Raw genomic sequence first — 18,913 nt, forward strand, 5'->3', positions numbered from 1 at the left:
GTGTGCACGTAAGTACATATGTGTGTGTATATATAGATGTGTGTCTATGTGTTTGGGTAGTTATCTGGTTTCTACTAGATCACTCCCTGCTTTCTCTTCTGGGAAAGCTGCTTTGCCTGTTTTCTAAAGCTCTAGTATGGAAACTTTTAGGCATGTGCTTATCTTTAATTACATGAGTAGTTCCCCAAGTGGTGATGGGAATACTCACGGACAAGGGAAGAGGTTAAAGTGCAGATTTATTACAGACTCAGGCTATTTTCCAGGCTGTGTTTGTGAAATAACTGAGCAGGAAGGATTAGAAAGCTGGCAGGAGTCCCAAGCCTCTTACAAGCAGTTTAAAAGATCAGATTTGGGAGTAAATCCTCCATCACACTGGTAATGTGACAGTCCCTCTGGAATGACTGGGATAAACCTGCTGCTGCACTAAAACACTTCATGGCACTGTGTGGTGCCTGGGAAATGTAAGAGGTGACCAGGGTTGGCTGTGTGATCTTGCTGAGTGTGACAGGCCACTCTTTCCACGTGAGTAAATCTATCCTGTAATATTCCCAAAGCATCCCTGGGATCTGCTGGCTAGAACAGGAAATGATTTTCACATCCTCTGGGAATTTTTCTAGTGCTATAAATGTCTGACTGATATTTCCAATCAGGACAATGAAAAAGTAAAAAAGTAATCTTAAGCTGAGTCTCAAAGTATATTTTTCACCTGAGTGTTTCATTTCATGAGCCCATTTTTCAGTGATCTATTTCTTTCCTAAGTTATTTTCCTAAGGAAAATAAGATATAACTTGTATTTCTAAGTAAAAGGCATCTCAGTGTAAAAATGGAGGATTTTTTTTCTTTAAAATCAATTGCAACAGAGAGGTCTTGAAAATCATGACAGTAAAATTGCAGTTATATGGAAATGTGCAAGTCATAAAATCCATTTTTTTTTCATGAGCAGTTTGGGGGTTGTGTGGTTTAGAGGAGTTCTGGGTGGTTTTTGTTTTGTTCTTTATTTTTGTGGTTTTTTTTTTTTCTCAGTTTACAAAACTTCACCTTGCCAAAAAAGTCTTAGTATACTTCACTCAAGAGCCCACGGTTCTTTTTTGATTCTTCTCCTTCTTCTTCTTCTTTCTTTTTTTTTTTTTTTTCAGGAGGAATTTCAGCATTTAATGAGCTTGCTTTTAAAAATGAGTCTGTGAGACACCTCAACACACACCACTAAGCACTCTGTGAGGTAGTGAATATGCTTGTCTCTCTCTCAGACACAGATGGGGAAAGTTCACAGGCCTTCCAGGTGATGCCTTTAGCATCTTTAACATGTTTAGCACTTTGCAGAACTGTATCTGAAGCACAGGGGAACTGAGGGTGCTGCACAATTTGGTGGGCTGGCAATTAGCCTTTGCTGGTCAGGCCTTCTGTACAGTAACTAACTCAAGGTATGGCATGCATGCTGGTGCTGTGGAATTTCAGTCATTGAGCAGGACACGGGGGAAGAGAGGGAGGAGAAAAAACACAGCTGTGAGCAGTCATGTTTTTTAAAGATGTTTTAATAAAAGGGCATAGACAAAGGATTTCTGTTGTAAATGAACACTCAGAGGGGCAGTTCACAATCCCACCACTGAGGAGGGTGTTTCTCCCAGAGCTTTTCCAACGTCAGGCATGTTTGTGTATCTTTCCCTCAGCTGAAATAACAGCACCATCAAAAGGCATGGGCTAAAATAGGAGCAACTGGTCCCTCCTGGCAAACAACTGGCAGCCACAGAAGACTGCCTGCCTGGCCTCATAAATACCATGCTTGTATAACCAGTTGTGGCCAGATACATACACAAACACTGCAGTCATCACTGACCCTGAGGGCTGGAGACGGCGGCCACCAATTTTAGTGCTTAGGGTGCGCTCCTAGCCGCTTGCCCTGCCTCCTTGCTCCACTTTTATCCCCAGCTCTCCCCTGGGTCCCAGACGGCATCAGCCTTGCTCCCTCCCCTTGCCATTTTCCTTGCGCCTCTTGGCTCAGCGGCTGCAGTTCCCGCTCGCCTTGGGGCTCTCTGTACAGAGCCTCGCATCCTGCCCAGCTCTTCGGAGAGCGGCAGCGTCTGCGCCCCTCGGTCATCTGGCGGGGAAGATGCCTTCGCCTTGAGGCGCTGTGATATCCCCCATCCTGTCCCACTCTCCTTCAGCTTCAGCAATCGTGGAAGAGGAAGCGGACGCGATTCCAAGCCACTGGTGGGGCAGGAGAGCGGTGATGCTCTGCCCCAGCCCTCTCGGAGGACGCCTGTGCGCCGCGTTGCCATAGCGACGGCTCCGCTGGTCCCTAGATAAGGCAGGAGGGAGCATCCCCCGCAGCTCCAGCACCGAAAGGTCCCGCTCCAGCGAGCCCCGACACCAAACCGCACCCTCCGCACCGCTTCGTGAGTACTTCATCCTTCACACACAGCCCTCCCGCCTGGGCGGGTCTTCCTTTGCTCTTTTTCTTTTCCTTTTCCTTTTCCCTTTTATCTTGTTTCTTTTTCTTCTTCTTTTTTCCTTCTTTTTCCCCCTCTCCTCTCTCCTTTTTTTTTTCCTTGCTCTTTTCCTTTTTTTCTTTTTTTTTTTTTTTTACTTTTTTCTTTTCTTCAGCAGTCACCACTAGCAAGGTAAATCTGTGATTCTGTGGAGAAAAGGAAGCTCAGGGAAAACCTTATTGTTCTTTACAACTCCCTGAAAGGAGGTTTTAGTGAGGTGGTAGTGGGTTTCTTCTCCCAGGTGACAAGTGATAAGACAAGAGCAAATGGCCTCAAGTTGCACCAGGAGAGGTTTAGGTTGTCTAGTGGGGAAATTTTCTTCATCAAAGGGTTGTCAAGCATTGGAAGAGGCTGTCTTGGGAAGTGGTGGAGTCATCATACCTGGAAGGATTTAAAAGACACGTAGATGAGCTGCTGAGGGATATGGTTTAGTGGTGATCTGGTAGTGTTGGGTTAATGATTGGACTTGATGAGCTTAAAGGTCTTCTCCAACCAAAACAATTGTATGATTATATTCTATGAAGTCACACTTGTCACCTCTGGGATTTCCAGTCTGCAGGCAGCAGGATGGGGATGGTTCCATGCAGAGAAAACTGCTTCAAATATGTTTAACTGCTGAGATACTACACAAACTGATAAGAAGCCAGCAGGACTCCTTATCCCACTACAAAATGCTGGTACATGAAATGGTTGTTTTGTACTGCTGCAGTTTTTATTACCTTACTTTTTCTTTCCATCAGTCAAAGTTTAACTGTTGGCATTTTTAATTTTTTCACAAGTTTGTGGGAGATTGTCAGAGTCAGTCCACAGCCCAACCAGGGGTTTGAACTGTTCCCCTCCTCACCCCCTCCTAGTAAGCATTCTGTGAGAGGTAACAGCTCCCAGACAATTCTGTGGGTTTTCTGCAACCACACAACTTTCAGTAGCAAAAGGGTTTGGGTGGAAGGAGGCACTTGGTTCAGGCTTTCAAATAACTGAATCATTCCTAAGAAGTTTTAAAAATGCTTTAGGAAAATAAAAGTCAGATGAATCTGACAAGAATGCCTGGAGAGAGCAGACTAGTGTCCAAAGAACTGAAGAAGAAACCCTGTGCAGTAGCGTGAGGTTGTCTTCTGTGCTCAGGAAGATGTCACTCCAAGAGAACAACATTAGACACATAGTAAAACTCATAATTAAAAGTTTGGAATGGAAAGCAGGAACATCCAGACTTTCTACTATTAGGACATCTATTTTCTGCTCTGTCTGCAGTAGATAGGTTGCTTTGCTTTAGTTACAACACTTGGCCAGGAAGCAGCTGTAACGGGGCTAGGATAGGACCAGGCTATGGGTGAAGGTGCCTATTTGCTGGAAAAGGAGCCCAGACTCCCTGCTGGGTTCAGGTGGAAGGAGACAAATGCAGGCAGGTGTGGTACCATTCCCTTGGCCCCCTGAGCTGTTTCAGAGGAGCTCTGCATTGAGAAGGTGGATGCAGGATGTCTACACCCAGATAACAGGATTTTTATTCCTTCTTTACATGTTTGTGAATGGTTTAATGACAGTAAGGGGCCTACTCATATTATAGGGACCTGCAGAAGACATGCAACAGAAGGAAGGACAGGTCTGTCTTTGTCTTCCAGCTGCTGGGAGCCTGGCTGTCCCTCCTCGCTCCTGCACTCATTGCAACCAGACAGAGACGGACAAAGCAATTAAAATATAATTTACTGATCAAAACTTCTCAGGAGACCATCAGTGTGTGTATGGTGGGAGAAGAGGCACTAGTCTTAAAGGGCAAACCCTGATGCCTGGGCAGCTCTTTGGCCTGGGTTGCAAAGGCTGTCCTTGGTGTCTGCATGGGGCAGCACACTGTGAGATATTCCCCTTGCTCCCAGTTCCAACTGGGCAGTGGCAGCAATGTTAGCTCCTGCCTGGATTGGGTTGGAAGCAACATTTCAAGGTGTCCTCCTCCAACCCCCATGCACTGAGCAGGGACATCTTCAACTAAATCAGGTTCCTCAAAACCCCATCCAACCTGACCTGAAAAGTTTCCAGGGATAGGGATTCTACCACCTCTCTGGGAAAGCTGTGACAGTGTTTTACCACCCTCAACTTCCTTGTATCTAGTCTAAATCTCCCTTTTTTAGTTTAAAACCATCACCACTTGTCCTGTCATAACTGTCCCTGCTCAAAATCCTGTCCCTGCAATAAGGTCTCCCCAGAGCCTTCTCCTCTCCAGGGTGAACAACCCCAACTCTCCCAGGCTTTCTACAAGTAAGAACTGTTATTAAAGTACTTTTATAAACAAGTAGAGCTAATCCTATTGAATGCTAAATGCTTTTACAAGGAGCAAATGCAAAACTATGTAAGCAAAGCTAGAGCTTGTCTCAACCTTCAGGGATTTAAGGTGTCCCTATCAGCTGTTTTCCCAGAAGAGATCCAAGGTGACTCCTTTGGGCACGTAGCTCTGCAGCGGGTGGTGCAGGCTGGCTGTGTTGTACCAAAGCCTCAGGCTAAATGATTATTGAATCCTAATTCATATGGAAAAAAAAATAAATCTATATGTGTTTCAGGAAGTGTCTCCTGCTGAGTGTGATTTAGAGCCCCACTGTAATCATTAGACACAGGACGAATGTGGACTGTTATGTCAAGAGATAGAGTGAAATAAAAACCCAAACACCTTAGTCCATCTTGTAGCTAGCAAGCATTCCCTACCATGATGACTGACAGAGTACAAACCCTGCTAGCATGAAGGCTTCTGGGAAAAGAGCTTCACTTAACATAGGAAAATCTGAGAACTGCTTCCATTTGTAGGGCTTTATTAATGACTTCATACAGTCTCCATAGCAGCTTTCCTTCCCAGGCAACACTCTACTGGGGAATCTGCTTCTTTAGTGTCAGGAATTGATTTTAGTGGTTTGGAAAAGCACCATTACAATGCTCACATACATCACCTTGCCCGTGACCCAGAGTGCTGTGTGTAACCTCTGGCCGCAGGGTGCATCAACAAGCAGAGGTTCACTCATCCAGTGCAGTGTATATGCACCCAAGGTACCAAAACATTACCATTTGGGTAATGTTCTCTTTTTAGTCTTTTGTCACACTGGGTAGCCTGGGAGCACGTTTGCAAGCAAGGCAATGGCTGGCTGCAGGGAAAACTTTAGAAGGAAAAACTTAAAGGAGGCGTGTCAGAAGCTGGGCTGCCAAACCGTATTTTAAAGCACTGAAGGCATAGCCATCTGTGACTGTGAAAATGTGAAGACAGATCGAAGAGATTAACTTTACAATATTAGTTTTCAAAGTACTGCATTAAGAAAAATAATGAAGCTTCTCATAATCCTCATATCCCAATCCTACACTGTGTCTCTTCACAAAACTTAATTTTTACTAGCTCAAATAACTCAATGAAACTACTTAGTGAAAGCAAAGTAATTCATACTTTATAGGACATTTCCAGTCAATATAATTTACTACTAATTTTACATTTAAATTTTATTCTCCTCAGCCTCTTTTTCTTTTTTTTCCCTTAATAGCTCATTTAAAAGGATCCATAGTATCTGAAATGGTATCAATTATCTTACTGAAAACTTTCTAAACAGAATACCCTTCAGAATAGAACATTTCCCCTTACCATCATAATATTTAGCTAGTGTGCCCCAAGCAAATCAAATAAAATCAAATGGCACTGAAGTAAAACAAAAAACTCCCTCAAAGAACAAAATGCAGTGTGAGCCTTCATATGGCCAAAATAACAAGTTTTTGTTTTAAATAAAATTACAACTGCTTCATTTTAAGCTGGAGCTAGAGCTTATTTATACAGTGGATAAACTAAGCAACCATACCATGCTCTCAAAGATTTCTTTATTCAGGATCTTCCCAAGTGGAAGATTACTTTTTTCTGTGAAAGCAAATGAAGTCTCCAGGCAGTGTGATCCTTTAGTACAGGTGTGAGGCTGGACTGGGACAGTTCTGCAGTGAACAGCTGGAGGTGGATGCCCTTATCCAGGCCTGACTCAGTAAGGTATTTAAGAATTTGTAAAATGTTACAAACTTCTGTAAATTCTGGCTCCTGAAGGGTATAAGAGCTAATCCCATATGTTCGTGGTGAGTCAATGTTCCTGATCTTTATTACTGTCTGCCAGCATTTCTTCACTTTGAATTCACTATGTTTTAGGACTTGTTTTTCCATCCCCTGAAGAATTAGCTGGGTGCATGATTATGAGTGTGACCGTTCATATTTTGTTTGCAATTATTTATGTGACTGGATCTTCCTTGAGGATTAATTGCTTTGTATATATTTTTATTGCTAGTCATTGAAATGAGGCTAACTCCCCTACTCTTCTGTTAACAATCACTGCACTGTATAGAGAAATAATAAAAGTAATTTCTTTACCTCCAGCAAGACAAAAACAAACTCCCACAGTACACTCTCCTATTTTCATGTACTCCTTGTCACTGTTTTTCTTTGACTGCCTCTTCTTTCATCTTTCTCTTTTCTTCTTCACCCTCCCTTCCTTCCATTTATTTTCCTAATTCCTCCTGCCTTTCTTCTACTATTCATGTTAATGCCTGAGGGTTTTTTTCCCTTCTCTGCTCCCTACAAGGAAGTCAGAATTTCTCTTTATTACCCAAGAATGAAGAGCAGAGGTTGTGAGCAAGAGATCACCACAGCTGTTGATGGCTGAAGGGAGATGCTCAGACCACACCTTCAGGTTGAAGGGTTTCTTTTCTTTTAACATTGCCCTGTCATTCTGACAGGTGCCTGCTAAGCAACCATAGAAATGATCAGCAGTAAAAAAAAAGTAGTCTAATTTCCTTCTTCCTATGATGGCAGCTGGAGTCACCCCAGAGTGAGCAAGCACAGGATCAAATCTCAGCCTGGGGGAGCTCAAGTAGAAGCTTGGGCTCCAGGACCTCATGTAATTGTGAGTAAAGGGGGAGAAAACAGCCAACCCAGCAATCCAGTGTGACCTACAGAGCACAGGTGCTTAGACAGCTTCGTGAAACAGGTTTCCATGCTCTTATCAAGGTGATAAATGTCTACTTCATACTGGCTTTGGGTCTGCAAGCACTGGCCATCTTTCATAGGCAACACTCACACCTGGGTCTTCAGGAATATCCAAGCTCTCTTGTAAGACTTAACAGCATTTGTAACTAAAGTTAGGTAGTATAATAAACCGAGTATGTTCCTTAGTTTACAGCTGAGAAAAAACAAAAGAAACCAAGCCAAAATAAAACAAAACAAAAAGAAAACCCAGACCAAAACATCCCATTTCCTACCATTGACTTTGTGTATGTGATAGCACTTTCTGTATGATCAAATTTTGTCTTCTTCTGTAGAGCCAGCAGATCTCCCATGCTAATGTAGGTTGCTTACAGCAAGGTAGGAGGAAAACCAGGCCATTGTGTGTATAACCAAGGCTGTGAATACGTCTGTCTCTTAGCACACATGAGCAAAATCAGGCCAGCAGAGTGCATGACAGAGAGCAGCTGGAAGAAAGATGAGAACTTCTCATGATCTGGCTGGCAAGTGAATATCTACCACAGATATGGCTGGTTTATGTCAAGATGCTGATTTTTGTTGTTGTTGTTTATTTATGTGTGTTTAGTAGCTTCAAAGTGAAGAAAAGCCCATTTTGATGATGTCAACAGAATGTGTTCAGCCACTTGATATCCCAGAAGACAGACTGGACAAGCGAGATTCCCACTGTAACCATTTAGGTAAGTGTTATTAGATGATATCATTGCAGTAATTAGAGAGGTGTTGTCTTCACATCATTAGGTCCTGTCCAGTGTCCGTTTTTCCCCTCCAGCAACACAACTGAGCCCACATGAAACCTGATAGAATCTACCTTCTGCTGACACTGCTGATGCCAGATGGAAAGGCAAAGAGCTTTTTTCCTGAATATAAATATCAGCTGAAGCTCTAGAGTAGTTAATTAAAGAGGAGAAAGGAAATAGAGTTGTTGTTCTTCTCCCTGGTAGAAAAAGTGGATGTTTCTTCATTTATATCACATTAAGCTGAAAGCTGGGATTTAGCTGAGCCTTCCCTGAACACGTTTTCCATATTCAATTTCAGAAGAAGATTTCAAATATCCCCTTTGCCTCCACTGGGGCACCTCTCTAAATACTTTTTCTCCTTCATCATCAATCTGTTTCCACTCTTGAATCTATTTCATACATAACTTTTGCACTGAGACTACCAGAGGCATCATTGCTCCACCACACTCCTAAACAGCAGACTTCATACTTGATAGATGTGGGGGTTTTGCATATTCATGGTCCTTGCCTCTGCTTCAAATGCTATTACTTCACTCTCGCCTTGCAAAACTGTCATGAAGATTTAGCAACCCTAGAAACAAAAATCTATCTGCTTGTTGTTACCCTTGTGATGACAATAATGAAACAAACTCAATTTCACTTGCTTGTCATAAAAAGTGCCTCACTGCTGGCAAGCACAATTTCATCAACTTTGTTTATCTGGCCTGCAAGGGAGGTATCCTAGCTCTGCCTCTGCCACATGGCACTGCTAGCCACAGGCACCACTTTTACAACTGCTGCAATACCAAACAGAGCTGTTTCATAAAATTGCTTACTTAAGCAAGCATAGAAAGAGTCCCATTCTACAGTTGGGAAACTGAGGCAGTGAAAGGATAAATGAGCTCATTAGGACTGTGCAGGAAACCTGTGAGGGCTAGAAAAAGACCCCACACCTTTCAGGGACTTCACCTAGAGGTCATCCTTCCTGCCTCTACCCACAGCTGCCTCAAGTAGTGTGAGAGAGCTTGGAACAAAGTCCTGCTGCACCCAAATTTGCAGTCAGGGCTTGGGTAGGAGGGTAGGGAACCCAGCTGAAGCCAAACAAGCAGCTTTTGAAGTAATGAAAGCTCTGGTTTGTGTGATGATACTAATGACAGGCTATATCCAATATTTTCAGGTTGCACCCAGAAATGCAGATCCTTGCAGAAAAACTGTGATGACCATCTGAGTCATCTGAGTCATGGCTTGTTTTAAAGGAAAACCAAAAATTGAGTGTAATGTTATGTAAATCAAAAGCACATACCAGCTGCTCAGTGGCCCTGGAAATAAAGGCAGCTCTCCAAAGGAACTATATTCTGTCTGCCTGTACCAACACCTCAGGCTGAGCCCACACACATCAATCTTTCCTTCACAAAAATGCCCTTGTAGCTCTTGAAGACACAGTTCATGCTGGATGAAAAAGGGATGGCCACAGGACCTCTGAACACAATGGTGCAGCCTTCCCCGTACCACACAGCTCTCAGCTGCCCGCAGCTCTCTCATGTCTGCAACCTACCACTCAGAAGCACCACCTAAGTCATTAGATTCCCAGGTAGTATGGCACAGAAGCCTCATGTGCTGACTTTCTGTTTAAGAAATGTTTCTCCGCAGGCATTTTAATTTACTTGGATGAAAGTAGTATTATTAAAGCTTTTCTTTTCACCATCTGGTTTATTATTTCCTCTCAGTTTCAATTTCTATTTGTTTTTTCTTTTTTTACCCACCACAGAAGATCTTTCAGAGCAGCTGATTAAGAGCTGTGACCTCAAAAAGAAACCAAGAAAAGGTAAAACCATCCCAGCTTCCCAAAACACTGAACAAGAACAGAAAAAGCCAAGGAGAAAAGATACACCAGCTTGGCACACCCCACCACCTCTAACAGGTGAGCAACACATCTCTTGACTTTGAAGTGCCAGTTCCTCTGAGGGGCCTGAACCTGGACAAAGGCACAGAGACCCCCTTGTTTACTAATGTCCTCTTGGATGTGGGCAAGAATGGTGCTTCATGCCATGTACACCTGAGATGACAAACAGAGAGGCTGACTTCTCTTAAAGCCATTCCCTGTTACATGAAATGTGTTCTCACAGGGTCTGGGAATACCAAAGTGAGTTGCTGTGTGCTCTGCTAAACATGCTCCCTTGGAGTTCATCATCCTGCTGTCTCTATGTGATAAAGTATGTGTTATGCCTAGCTGCTGAGCCATGCTAGATCTCCCAGTTCTATCTGGTTCAAAATAAAAAAGGATCCAGTTCAGACCCTGCACTTTCTTGTGAAACTGAAGGGGAGGCTGAATGGGGACAAGGCTGACAGGAGCCCACAGAAGCACACAAGTTGGCTGCAGGTTGCTCCTCTCGGCAGTCGTAGGGTTCTTGTGCTCATGGGGCTCTAGCAAAGAGTGGATGTTTCAGGAAGCCAGAAACCACTGCAGCAACAAAGGGGCTCCTTGTAGAATGCTCCCTGCTGCTATCCATCTACAGAGCTCTCAAGTTCAAGAGCCAAATGACACCAACCTGAGGATGGAAAGAATGAGAATGAGACTGCCACTGAAAGCTGATGATCTTCCAAGATCAGCAGTGGGGATAAATATTTGTCACTTCTCTCTGCTAACAAGCGCTCCTTTGTGCTCTTTGGAGAGAAAGCTGGGTTCTAGTATCAGCGGCCTTGAGTTCTTCTTCCCATGCTGCACATTCACAGAGGAGTTGGCCACTAACTACTTGCACAGTCCCCTGTATACCTGTGACAACTCACAAAGTTAAAAACAAGCAGCTTGGATTTTCCAGTATTTGTAGTACAGATACCAAACCTGACTGTTCAGCTTTCCCATGCATATATCCCTCAGCAATTCTCCTTTAGGTGGTTCACAGGCTGGAGAGCTGCTTTGTGTGCCTGCAGTAGCCATATCATAAAGAAAACATCATTTCACTACTTAAAATAGGCCATTTCTGTGGGGCAATATTGCTCCCAAACAAAGATTTGAGCATCCACACAATGAAGCTACTTTGGTAAGATGTTTAAGCTTCTGGAATAGAAGATTGCACTCATCTTTACTATGATTTCTGAGTTTAGTCCATTGAGTACAACCAGAAGCCAGCTGGCCTGGTTGCATTGCTATCTATAGCTTATGGGATATAATTGAGTTGGAAGAAATACAAACCATTGCAAAACATCAAGAGTAGGTGCACCGTGCAGAGCAGATCATGGGCTCCCACAGCCTGACTTCAGAGTACTCCCTGGGAAAGTTACACAGGCACAAATCTCTTTGATGTGAACAAGGCTGAAGCGGTATTTTCCCTTTTTTCTTGCCTGCAGGCATACTTTCAGACTTTTCTGATAATCTGCTGAAGAGATATGGCATCACAGAGAAGCCACAGAGGGAGAGAGTGAGCCCAGGCTCCCAGATCACTGACACGGAGCAGAAAAAGCCCAGGAGAAAGGATACGCCTGCAATACATATCCCACCCTTAATAATAGGTAAGAGACTTGAGTAATGGTGCTCCAGAGGTCTGCTTGGGAGGAGGGTGGAAGGAGGTTGCTCTGTGCAGTGTATTTAGCAAATCCCTCTAAAATGGACCTATTAGGTCTAACTATGTAACAGCAGTAGTGGCTCATGGAAAGTCTTTTCTATATTCTGCCCATGCTCTGGGGATAGAAGAGGAGTAAGAAAAGATATCTTGATTATCTCTCTCATGATCCTTCTTTTGGTGAGAGGCCAACCACTGCCCTGCTTTTCAATCCTGAGCACGTACAAATTTTTAGGTCACCAGCACTAGCATGGTTGACACTGCCTCAAACAACTGGAGCAAAGCTGTCCTGATTAATCTCCTCAACTTCACAGTCCCTGGCATGCACTAAGGAAACCACACTGTGATTTTCTTCTCATTAACAGTGTTATTTATAGTGCAGCAGCCAATTTGCTTGCTGACCATATGAAGTCAGACATCCAGCAGTATTTTGGTCCTAAGACTGTTTGTTGCATTTCTCTTATGGCTCTGTCACAGAAGTCCCTCAATTCATCAATATTTCTGAAAGAATTTGAAGATGAAGAGCTCAGTGCAAATGTTAGCTACTAGTACTAGCTAGGAATGCAGGAGCTAGTGCAAGGTTGTATGCTACAAACCAGCCTTTTCCAGATCAAAGCATGGAGTAAAAACATAAATGAGGTAATGGACAAATGAATAAAAATTAAAAAAAAAAAAAAAAAAGAAACAAGCCCTGGATACAAAACTTCTGCCAAAACTAGGAAATGCTGTTCTCTTAGGAGCTTCTTGTATTAACCAGTTCTGTTGTGGGCTGGCACTACTGAGCAGTGAGAGACACTAAATTAAGAGGTCCTGACACAGACACTTTGGTCTTGAGTGACTAAGGAGCTCAGTACATCAAGCACCTGAGTTTCAGGTACGCTTTGAATAGAATCTACTGTACACATAATAATTATAAGGTATGCAAAAGCCCTCACCACCCCATACAGGCCCTGGTGTTTGTAGACATCTTTCTGGGTGAATCCAAGCCTTTGTAACTGACTTAAACATACACAAGAATTTTTATTTTTTATTTTTATTTAATCAATACGAGGCTCCCAAAAGCAAAGAGGAGAATGACAAAATTTGCAGAATCATGGCAATAAGAGCAGTGAATGCTGGTGCCTCCCAATTTGATCTGCCTAAGGAAAACACATTTGCTATTTGCTCATTGACCTCAAGCATTTCGATGGCTTGTGGCATCAGGGCTTCTGTGAGTGAGTCACTGGAAACCTGCTCCAAGTGCTTGCTGGGGGAAACAAAATCTATCAACTTCTAAGCCTAACTGAAAATGCTCCACTTTGAAATATTTAATATACAGCACTGGTAATGAACTGCCCATATAACTGCCAGAGGAAATGATCCAGCAAATTATCTTGAATTCCACATGACAAATAAATCAGGTGGGGCAAAAATCATAGTCTTCCAGGGACTGCTTCAGAAGCAGAGGGATAATAATAAATATCAGTGCTCTGTATTATACTTGAAGCCTACCCTTCCTGTGGACCTTGGGAAAGAGAGGAGAGATTATTTTGGCCAGTTCAAAAACACTCCCAAGAAAAGTTGCCCTTGGCCAGTTGTAGAATTTTTGAGGATGCTGTATGTCCTTTGCATTTCTGGGTGTACAGAGAGGAGAATTTGAAAGCAAAGCATGCCTGATAGAAATTAAAGACTAAACATGTGATGGTGAAGCTGAGAGGCTTAACTGTTGTTTGGTTTAAATGTAATTAATACATTATATTTAGTAACGTGGATGAGGAAAAGGGGAAGGGAAAGAAGGGGAGAGGTATGAAAAAAAAAACCAAACTGTGTTCATTTGCTCTTGTTAAAATGATAGAAACCACTGCAGTTTTTAGTTGTATTCAGTTACACCTCCAATGACACTTTCTTGCCTACTGGTGAAGCCACCTTCCAGCACTCAGCATGGATTCAAAGCAGCCTCCTAGATCACAGAATCATTAAGATTGGCAAAGAAAAGCTCTGAGATGATGTAAGTCCAACTGTCAACCCAACACCACCATGCCCACTAAGCCAGGCTCCTACATGCCATGTCTGTACATTTTTTGAACCCCGCCAGGGATGATGACAGCTCCCTGGGCAGCCTGTTCCACTGCTTGATCACTCTTTCAGTAAAGAAATTTTTCCTAATATCCAATCTAAACCTCCCCTGGTGCAACTTGAAACCATTTCCTCTCATTCTATCAAGAGGAAGCGGCTTCAAATTGTACCAGGGGAGATGCTGCCTTTCCCTGCAGATATCTTTTCCAGATTCCATGTTCAGGATCTGTTTTCCAGTGATTGATCTCCTGTGGCAGACCGTGCCTGTATCAGAGGCAAAGTAGCCTATTTGCTTGAATGCCTGCATTTCATTCCCTCCCTGCTCTAAGGATGCATATTTCTTGTTCAAGATAGACACCAACATAGAGCCTCCTGATGGTTGAAATTTGCTGGCTCCATGACTTGTTATGACAAAGTGATTCATTGTGGCTGAGGGCTGGTCCAATATTTACTACTTGTTTACTTTCAGGGTTATCCCATCAGGTAGCAGACAGAGCACAAACAAACTGAGCTCTTGCAGAACTGCTGTGCAAAATAGAACCTGAATTACGGACTTGGAGACCTGAGAAGACCCATTAGGGCTAGAGGCACTAAATAAATACAGCAGACCTTTCTGTCCCTGTTTCCCTGATACTGGCATTGCTGCAGCAAGCTCAGTGTTCTGGGCACCCCTTGTGACCTGCTAATGTGGAATGTCCGTGTTTCTAACATTTCCCTTTCAGACCCTTCCCAAACACCACTTCCAATCAAAAAATAAAAACCAAACTACACTTAATTGTCTGTAGTAGCAGAGCTTAATAACTAGGTTATCTTTTTAAGCAGCTGCCCACTCAAATCAATTTGTTGTAAATGTGGATAAAACCTGGCAGCTGTGTTATCACGTTCCATGTGGACCAGCTGGTTATGAACTCTCTAGGATGGTCCCTCTCCCACATAGCTGGCCAGAGATTTTCTGCCACAAGTAAGTCAAATAGCCCATAGAAAGTGATGAAAATCAATGTATCTACTGGACAGCACATGGTCCAAGTGAGAACCTGCCCAAATGGGAAATGCAGGTACAGAAAAGGAGCTGCTAAATCCATGGTTACCTGTTATCTGCAGAAAACTAAGGAAATCAGTCCTTAGTCACCTAAACAGCTAAGCCTTGGCATCACAAAATTCTCACCTATAAGTGTCAGCCTTCTAAACGTATTCAGCCTTCAAGCTTCTGCTGAAGTGCTGCAAACAACATTGTGCCATGAGCGTGCAAATGAGCCATGTGGCCAGCACCCCTTCAGTCAGCTAACACCTTGTTCTTCAGAAGGGATTAGACCAGAAGGCAACATATACTCACGGTTTTAATGGTCATTTTTTCCCCCTTGTACTTGAGAGTAAACGATATACATCTCATCCAAGGCCTGTACTGAGCTCTGGGACACTTGATTGCCATCCCCGCTTAGCAACGTATTCAATGAACTGAAGTGTTTCTGAGAGCTCTTCAGGCCTGTGGGTTTGAGCATGAATGTAAATACATGTGTAAGCATGGGAATGTGGCTCCTGAAATGTGGTTGCTTAGGGTTTCTTAATCAGATCAGTGATAACTAGTAAAACCACAGTTTCAAACCTTCAGTCACCCTCATGCCATATAAATTAGCTAAGGTAGCTCCTTTAGGGTAACATTCACCCTCTGTGGAAATCTCTGAGTGATGCAGGAGAAGCACAGCAGTTTAATGTTATGTCTCACTCCTTTCCTGTGCAATAGATGTGACTGGAGCATCCCATCCTATGCTCAGGAGTTGTCCACAGGCAGTCAAGTGGAACTGGTGCCGTCTTGGTGGGTCCCTGATTTATAAGCCAGGAGGAGTGGGTTAGATCTAGGTGGCACCAGGGAAATGTTTGATTTAAGCAAACTGCTTCTTCTGCCTATGTTTGCGCTTCCTAATAGAAGCTGTTATGTCTCTGGGAGTCTTTGAGGTCCTAGTGTCTAGCTGAAAATTGCAAGTAGTTGGAAGTTCTGCTAGGAAAACATGACTTTCTTGTATTTCTGCTCTGCTTTATTTAGCTTAATCCCTTGGCAGATATTAAAAGAATAACCTACCAATCCTTGAAACCGATCCACAGGATGAGCTGCACTTCATAATACACACAGCTGGGAAAACAGAGGCAGGGAGGTAAAGTGATTTACTTGAACAGTAAACAGAGAAAGTCTGACTTACAAATATTCCCAAAATCCAACATCCTGTTCACTCCTTTAAACCCAGAATTTCCAACCTGCATTCAGTAAAGCACTCTTTGTACACAAGTGATCAGTGGCATCACATCAAAAAAAAGAAAAATCCTATCCCAGTGTCACAGAGATAACTAACTTTGACATCCCATTGGTATCCTCTTTCCACTGCTTTGCATTAAAAGGCTGATTTTAAAGGCATGTAGTTGTCCTTGAAACTGCTGGTGGTCCATGGTCTAGAAATTTAATAACCTGCTGCTCTAAGCTACATCTTTCTCTGATCTCTGAATCCTAAACTCTACTGGAAACCTTTGGAGTTCATCAGTCACCAAAGAGATTCATTGATAATGATGCATTGTCTTGTGGGAAGCATCTGGCATGCTACTAAGTGGGTACAGCTGAGAGCTGGGGACCTCTGCTTGGCTGCTACCTTCCAGCTGTCTCTAGCATCTGCTCTAAAAGGGCTAGTTTATGTGCTATAACCATGCCCTCAGAATTTCGTAAACATACTTTTACCTTCATCACTTCATAATTTAAAAGAGTGGATACAAACATAAAGTAAAGGGCAGCTTTATTTAGCATACATTCCTGGACTCTTATTCCTGAGTTTACCCACGACACAGGTTAGCTTTCATCAAATGATCCATTGTAGCTTCACATTTCAAGCATATTTTGCTTAGGTTTCCTCATTCCTCAAATTCTCCATGAAGACACACACCAAAAAAAAGCAACCAGTCCACCACTTCTCCTTAAAAAAACCACAACCCAACCCCCAAAGATTACAGGGGGAAAAAAAATGTCTGCTTTTGCCTAAGTGTTCTACATGAATAGAAGTCTGGTTGGGAGCATTTACATCCATCTCCATTAAAAGAGCAGAACTCTTCACAGTTAGCGATGGTGGTTGCTCAGTTGCTGCTTGAACAAACGAAATCCTTTGTGTTTCAAATTAACATTCATCCATGCCTTCTGGTTTATCTTATGGTCCCACTGAAACCACACACAAGAACCACATAGAAGCGAAGCAGGAGCTCGCTTCAGTGAAGGGTAGTATGGGTTAATACTTTCCTTAATTCATCCCCTCTTGAAAAGACTCAAAAGTTGAAGAAAATCTTCCTGTGTGGTATTGCTCTATTTTCAGACCTCATCAAGACTGAAAGCCTCCTCTGTGAGAGGGCTTTTGGTGCAGAAAGAAGCAAAACAGGTTGGTTTGATGGAAAAACTCAGCTGGTTAGCACAGATTGAGAGCAAACAGTGGGAGACTGAATTAGAGAGAGATTCCATTGGTCTCAACACAATGGTAACCCTCATCCTGTTTTCAGGCTATGTTAACCTCCACACCAGGGAATGTGGGCATAAAGTGTGTCTTACAAGTCACTTGCTTTTTACTGGGAACAGGCAAAAGCAACACAATCTCTTAACATGGGGATCAAGAACATTTTCTACCTCATGCATTGCCCTCTCTTCACTTAGTTTAATAACTAATGAAGACAGCAATTACAGGAATTGTGATATCTTGATATCATATAAAAGATCCATAAGGAGGACGTACTGGCTTAAGTATGAGAAAAAAGAGAGAGAGGAAGAGAGAGAGGAAGCGAGGGAGGAAGAGAGGGAGGAAGAGAGAGAGGAAGAGAGAGAGGAAGAGAGAGAGGAAGGGAGGGAGGAAGGGAGGGAGGGAGGGAGGGAGGGAGGGAAGAGGAAGGAAGGAGGAAGGGAGGGAGGGAGGGAGGGAGGAGGAAGGAGGAAGGAAGGAAGGAAGGAAGGAAGGAAGGAAGGAAGGAAGGAAGGAAGGAAGGAAGGAAGGAAGGAAGGAAGGAAGGAAGGAAGGAAGGAAGGAAGGAAGGAAGGAAGGAAGGAAGGAAGGAAGGAAGGAAGGAAGGAAGGAAGGAAGGAAGGAAGGAAGGAAGGAAGGAAGGAAGGAAGGAAGGAAGGAAGGAAGGAAGGAAGGAAGGAAGGAAGGAAGGAAGGAAGGAAGGAAGGAAGGAAGGAAGGAAGGAAGGAAGGAAGGAAGGAAGGAAGGAAGGAAGGAAGGAAGGAAGGAAGGAAGGAAGGAAGGAAGGAAGGAAGGAAGGAAGGAAGGAAGGAAGGAAGGAAGGAAGGAAGAAAATACGGAAGTAATCCACAACCTGAGTCTGTTTTCAGATTGATTTTAATTCAGTTGCTTTTGCAATTTATTGAAACGGTATCATTTCAGTGGGGATGGCACTTGGCATGTGGGTGTTCTAACTTTTGTCTCTTTTGCCATCTTCATTTGTAAAATCTAATTAACATTGTCATATACATATAGAAAACTATGTTAGGATCAAGAAATTAGGACTGAAAAAATTCTTCTTATCCTGATATTTTCTAAATCAACTTCTTTTCTCTCTCTCTTTTTTTTTTTTTTTTTTTGTGTCATTCTGTTTTTAAGGCACTAAGCTGCTTACAGAAGAAAAGCAAACAGTGATTATGGAAGATGAAGAAAAGGATGGAGACACCATCCCCAGTTAAGATCACAGTAATGCAGTGTAAATAATTCTGGGTCATTCAAAGTGGCAGCAAAAAGGAAGAAAAAAATCCTTTCATTTTTATAAATAAGGTTTTCAAGCATGCACTTGAATTCAATTTATCTTCAAGTGTTTATCTCCATCTCATGAAATCTCAGCAAGCATCCTAGGAGATGAAGACAGAAATTCACTTACAGATGGGGTTGGAAGGATTCTTTTAGGTTACTAAAAGCAGTTTCCCAGGATTTTTGTCAACAAGGAGCCCACCTCAAATCAGATCTAGTTTTGGGCAGCGTGGTGATAAGGGTTAAGAGAAAGGACACCACTAATCCACTGTGCCTGGCACTAAATACCAGAGCAATTGGTAGCACTGAGCAGTAAAACATC

At 42.9% G+C, this 18,913-nt stretch overlaps 1 protein-coding gene across 1 annotated transcript; it reads left to right on the forward strand.

Annotated features, from left to right (window-relative positions):
• Positions 1 to 8,098: 8,098 nt before the first annotated feature.
• Positions 8,099 to 18,530, forward strand: PPP1R17 (protein phosphatase 1 regulatory subunit 17). The gene is made up of 4 exons (XM_054385095.1): positions 8,099 to 8,180; positions 9,988 to 10,140; positions 11,568 to 11,729; positions 18,451 to 18,530. The coding sequence occupies exons 1-4, from the start codon at positions 8,099 to 8,101 to the stop codon at positions 18,528 to 18,530; spliced, it is 477 nt and encodes a 158-aa protein (XP_054241070.1).
• Positions 18,531 to 18,913: the final 383 nt, after the last annotated feature.

Source organism: Indicator indicator, chromosome 11 (assembly GCF_027791375.1).
Source record: "Indicator indicator isolate 239-I01 chromosome 11, UM_Iind_1.1, whole genome shotgun sequence".
Lineage (NCBI taxonomy): Eukaryota > Metazoa > Chordata > Aves > Piciformes > Indicatoridae > Indicator > Indicator indicator.

What these genes read in the sequence shown, in the direction of transcription:
- PPP1R17 (XM_054385095.1), top strand. Translation starts at nt 8,099, where the DNA reads ATGATGTCAACAGAATGTGTTCAGCCACTTGATATCCCAGAAGACAGA. An exon ending in TTCCCACTGTAACCATTTAG is followed by an intron (nt 8,181 to 9,987) that starts GTAAGTGTTATT and finishes TACCCACCACAG; the next exon opens with AAGATCTTTCAGAGCAGCTG. An exon ending in CACCCCACCACCTCTAACAG is followed by an intron (nt 10,141 to 11,567) that starts GTGAGCAACACA and finishes TCTTGCCTGCAG; the next exon opens with GCATACTTTCAGACTTTTCT.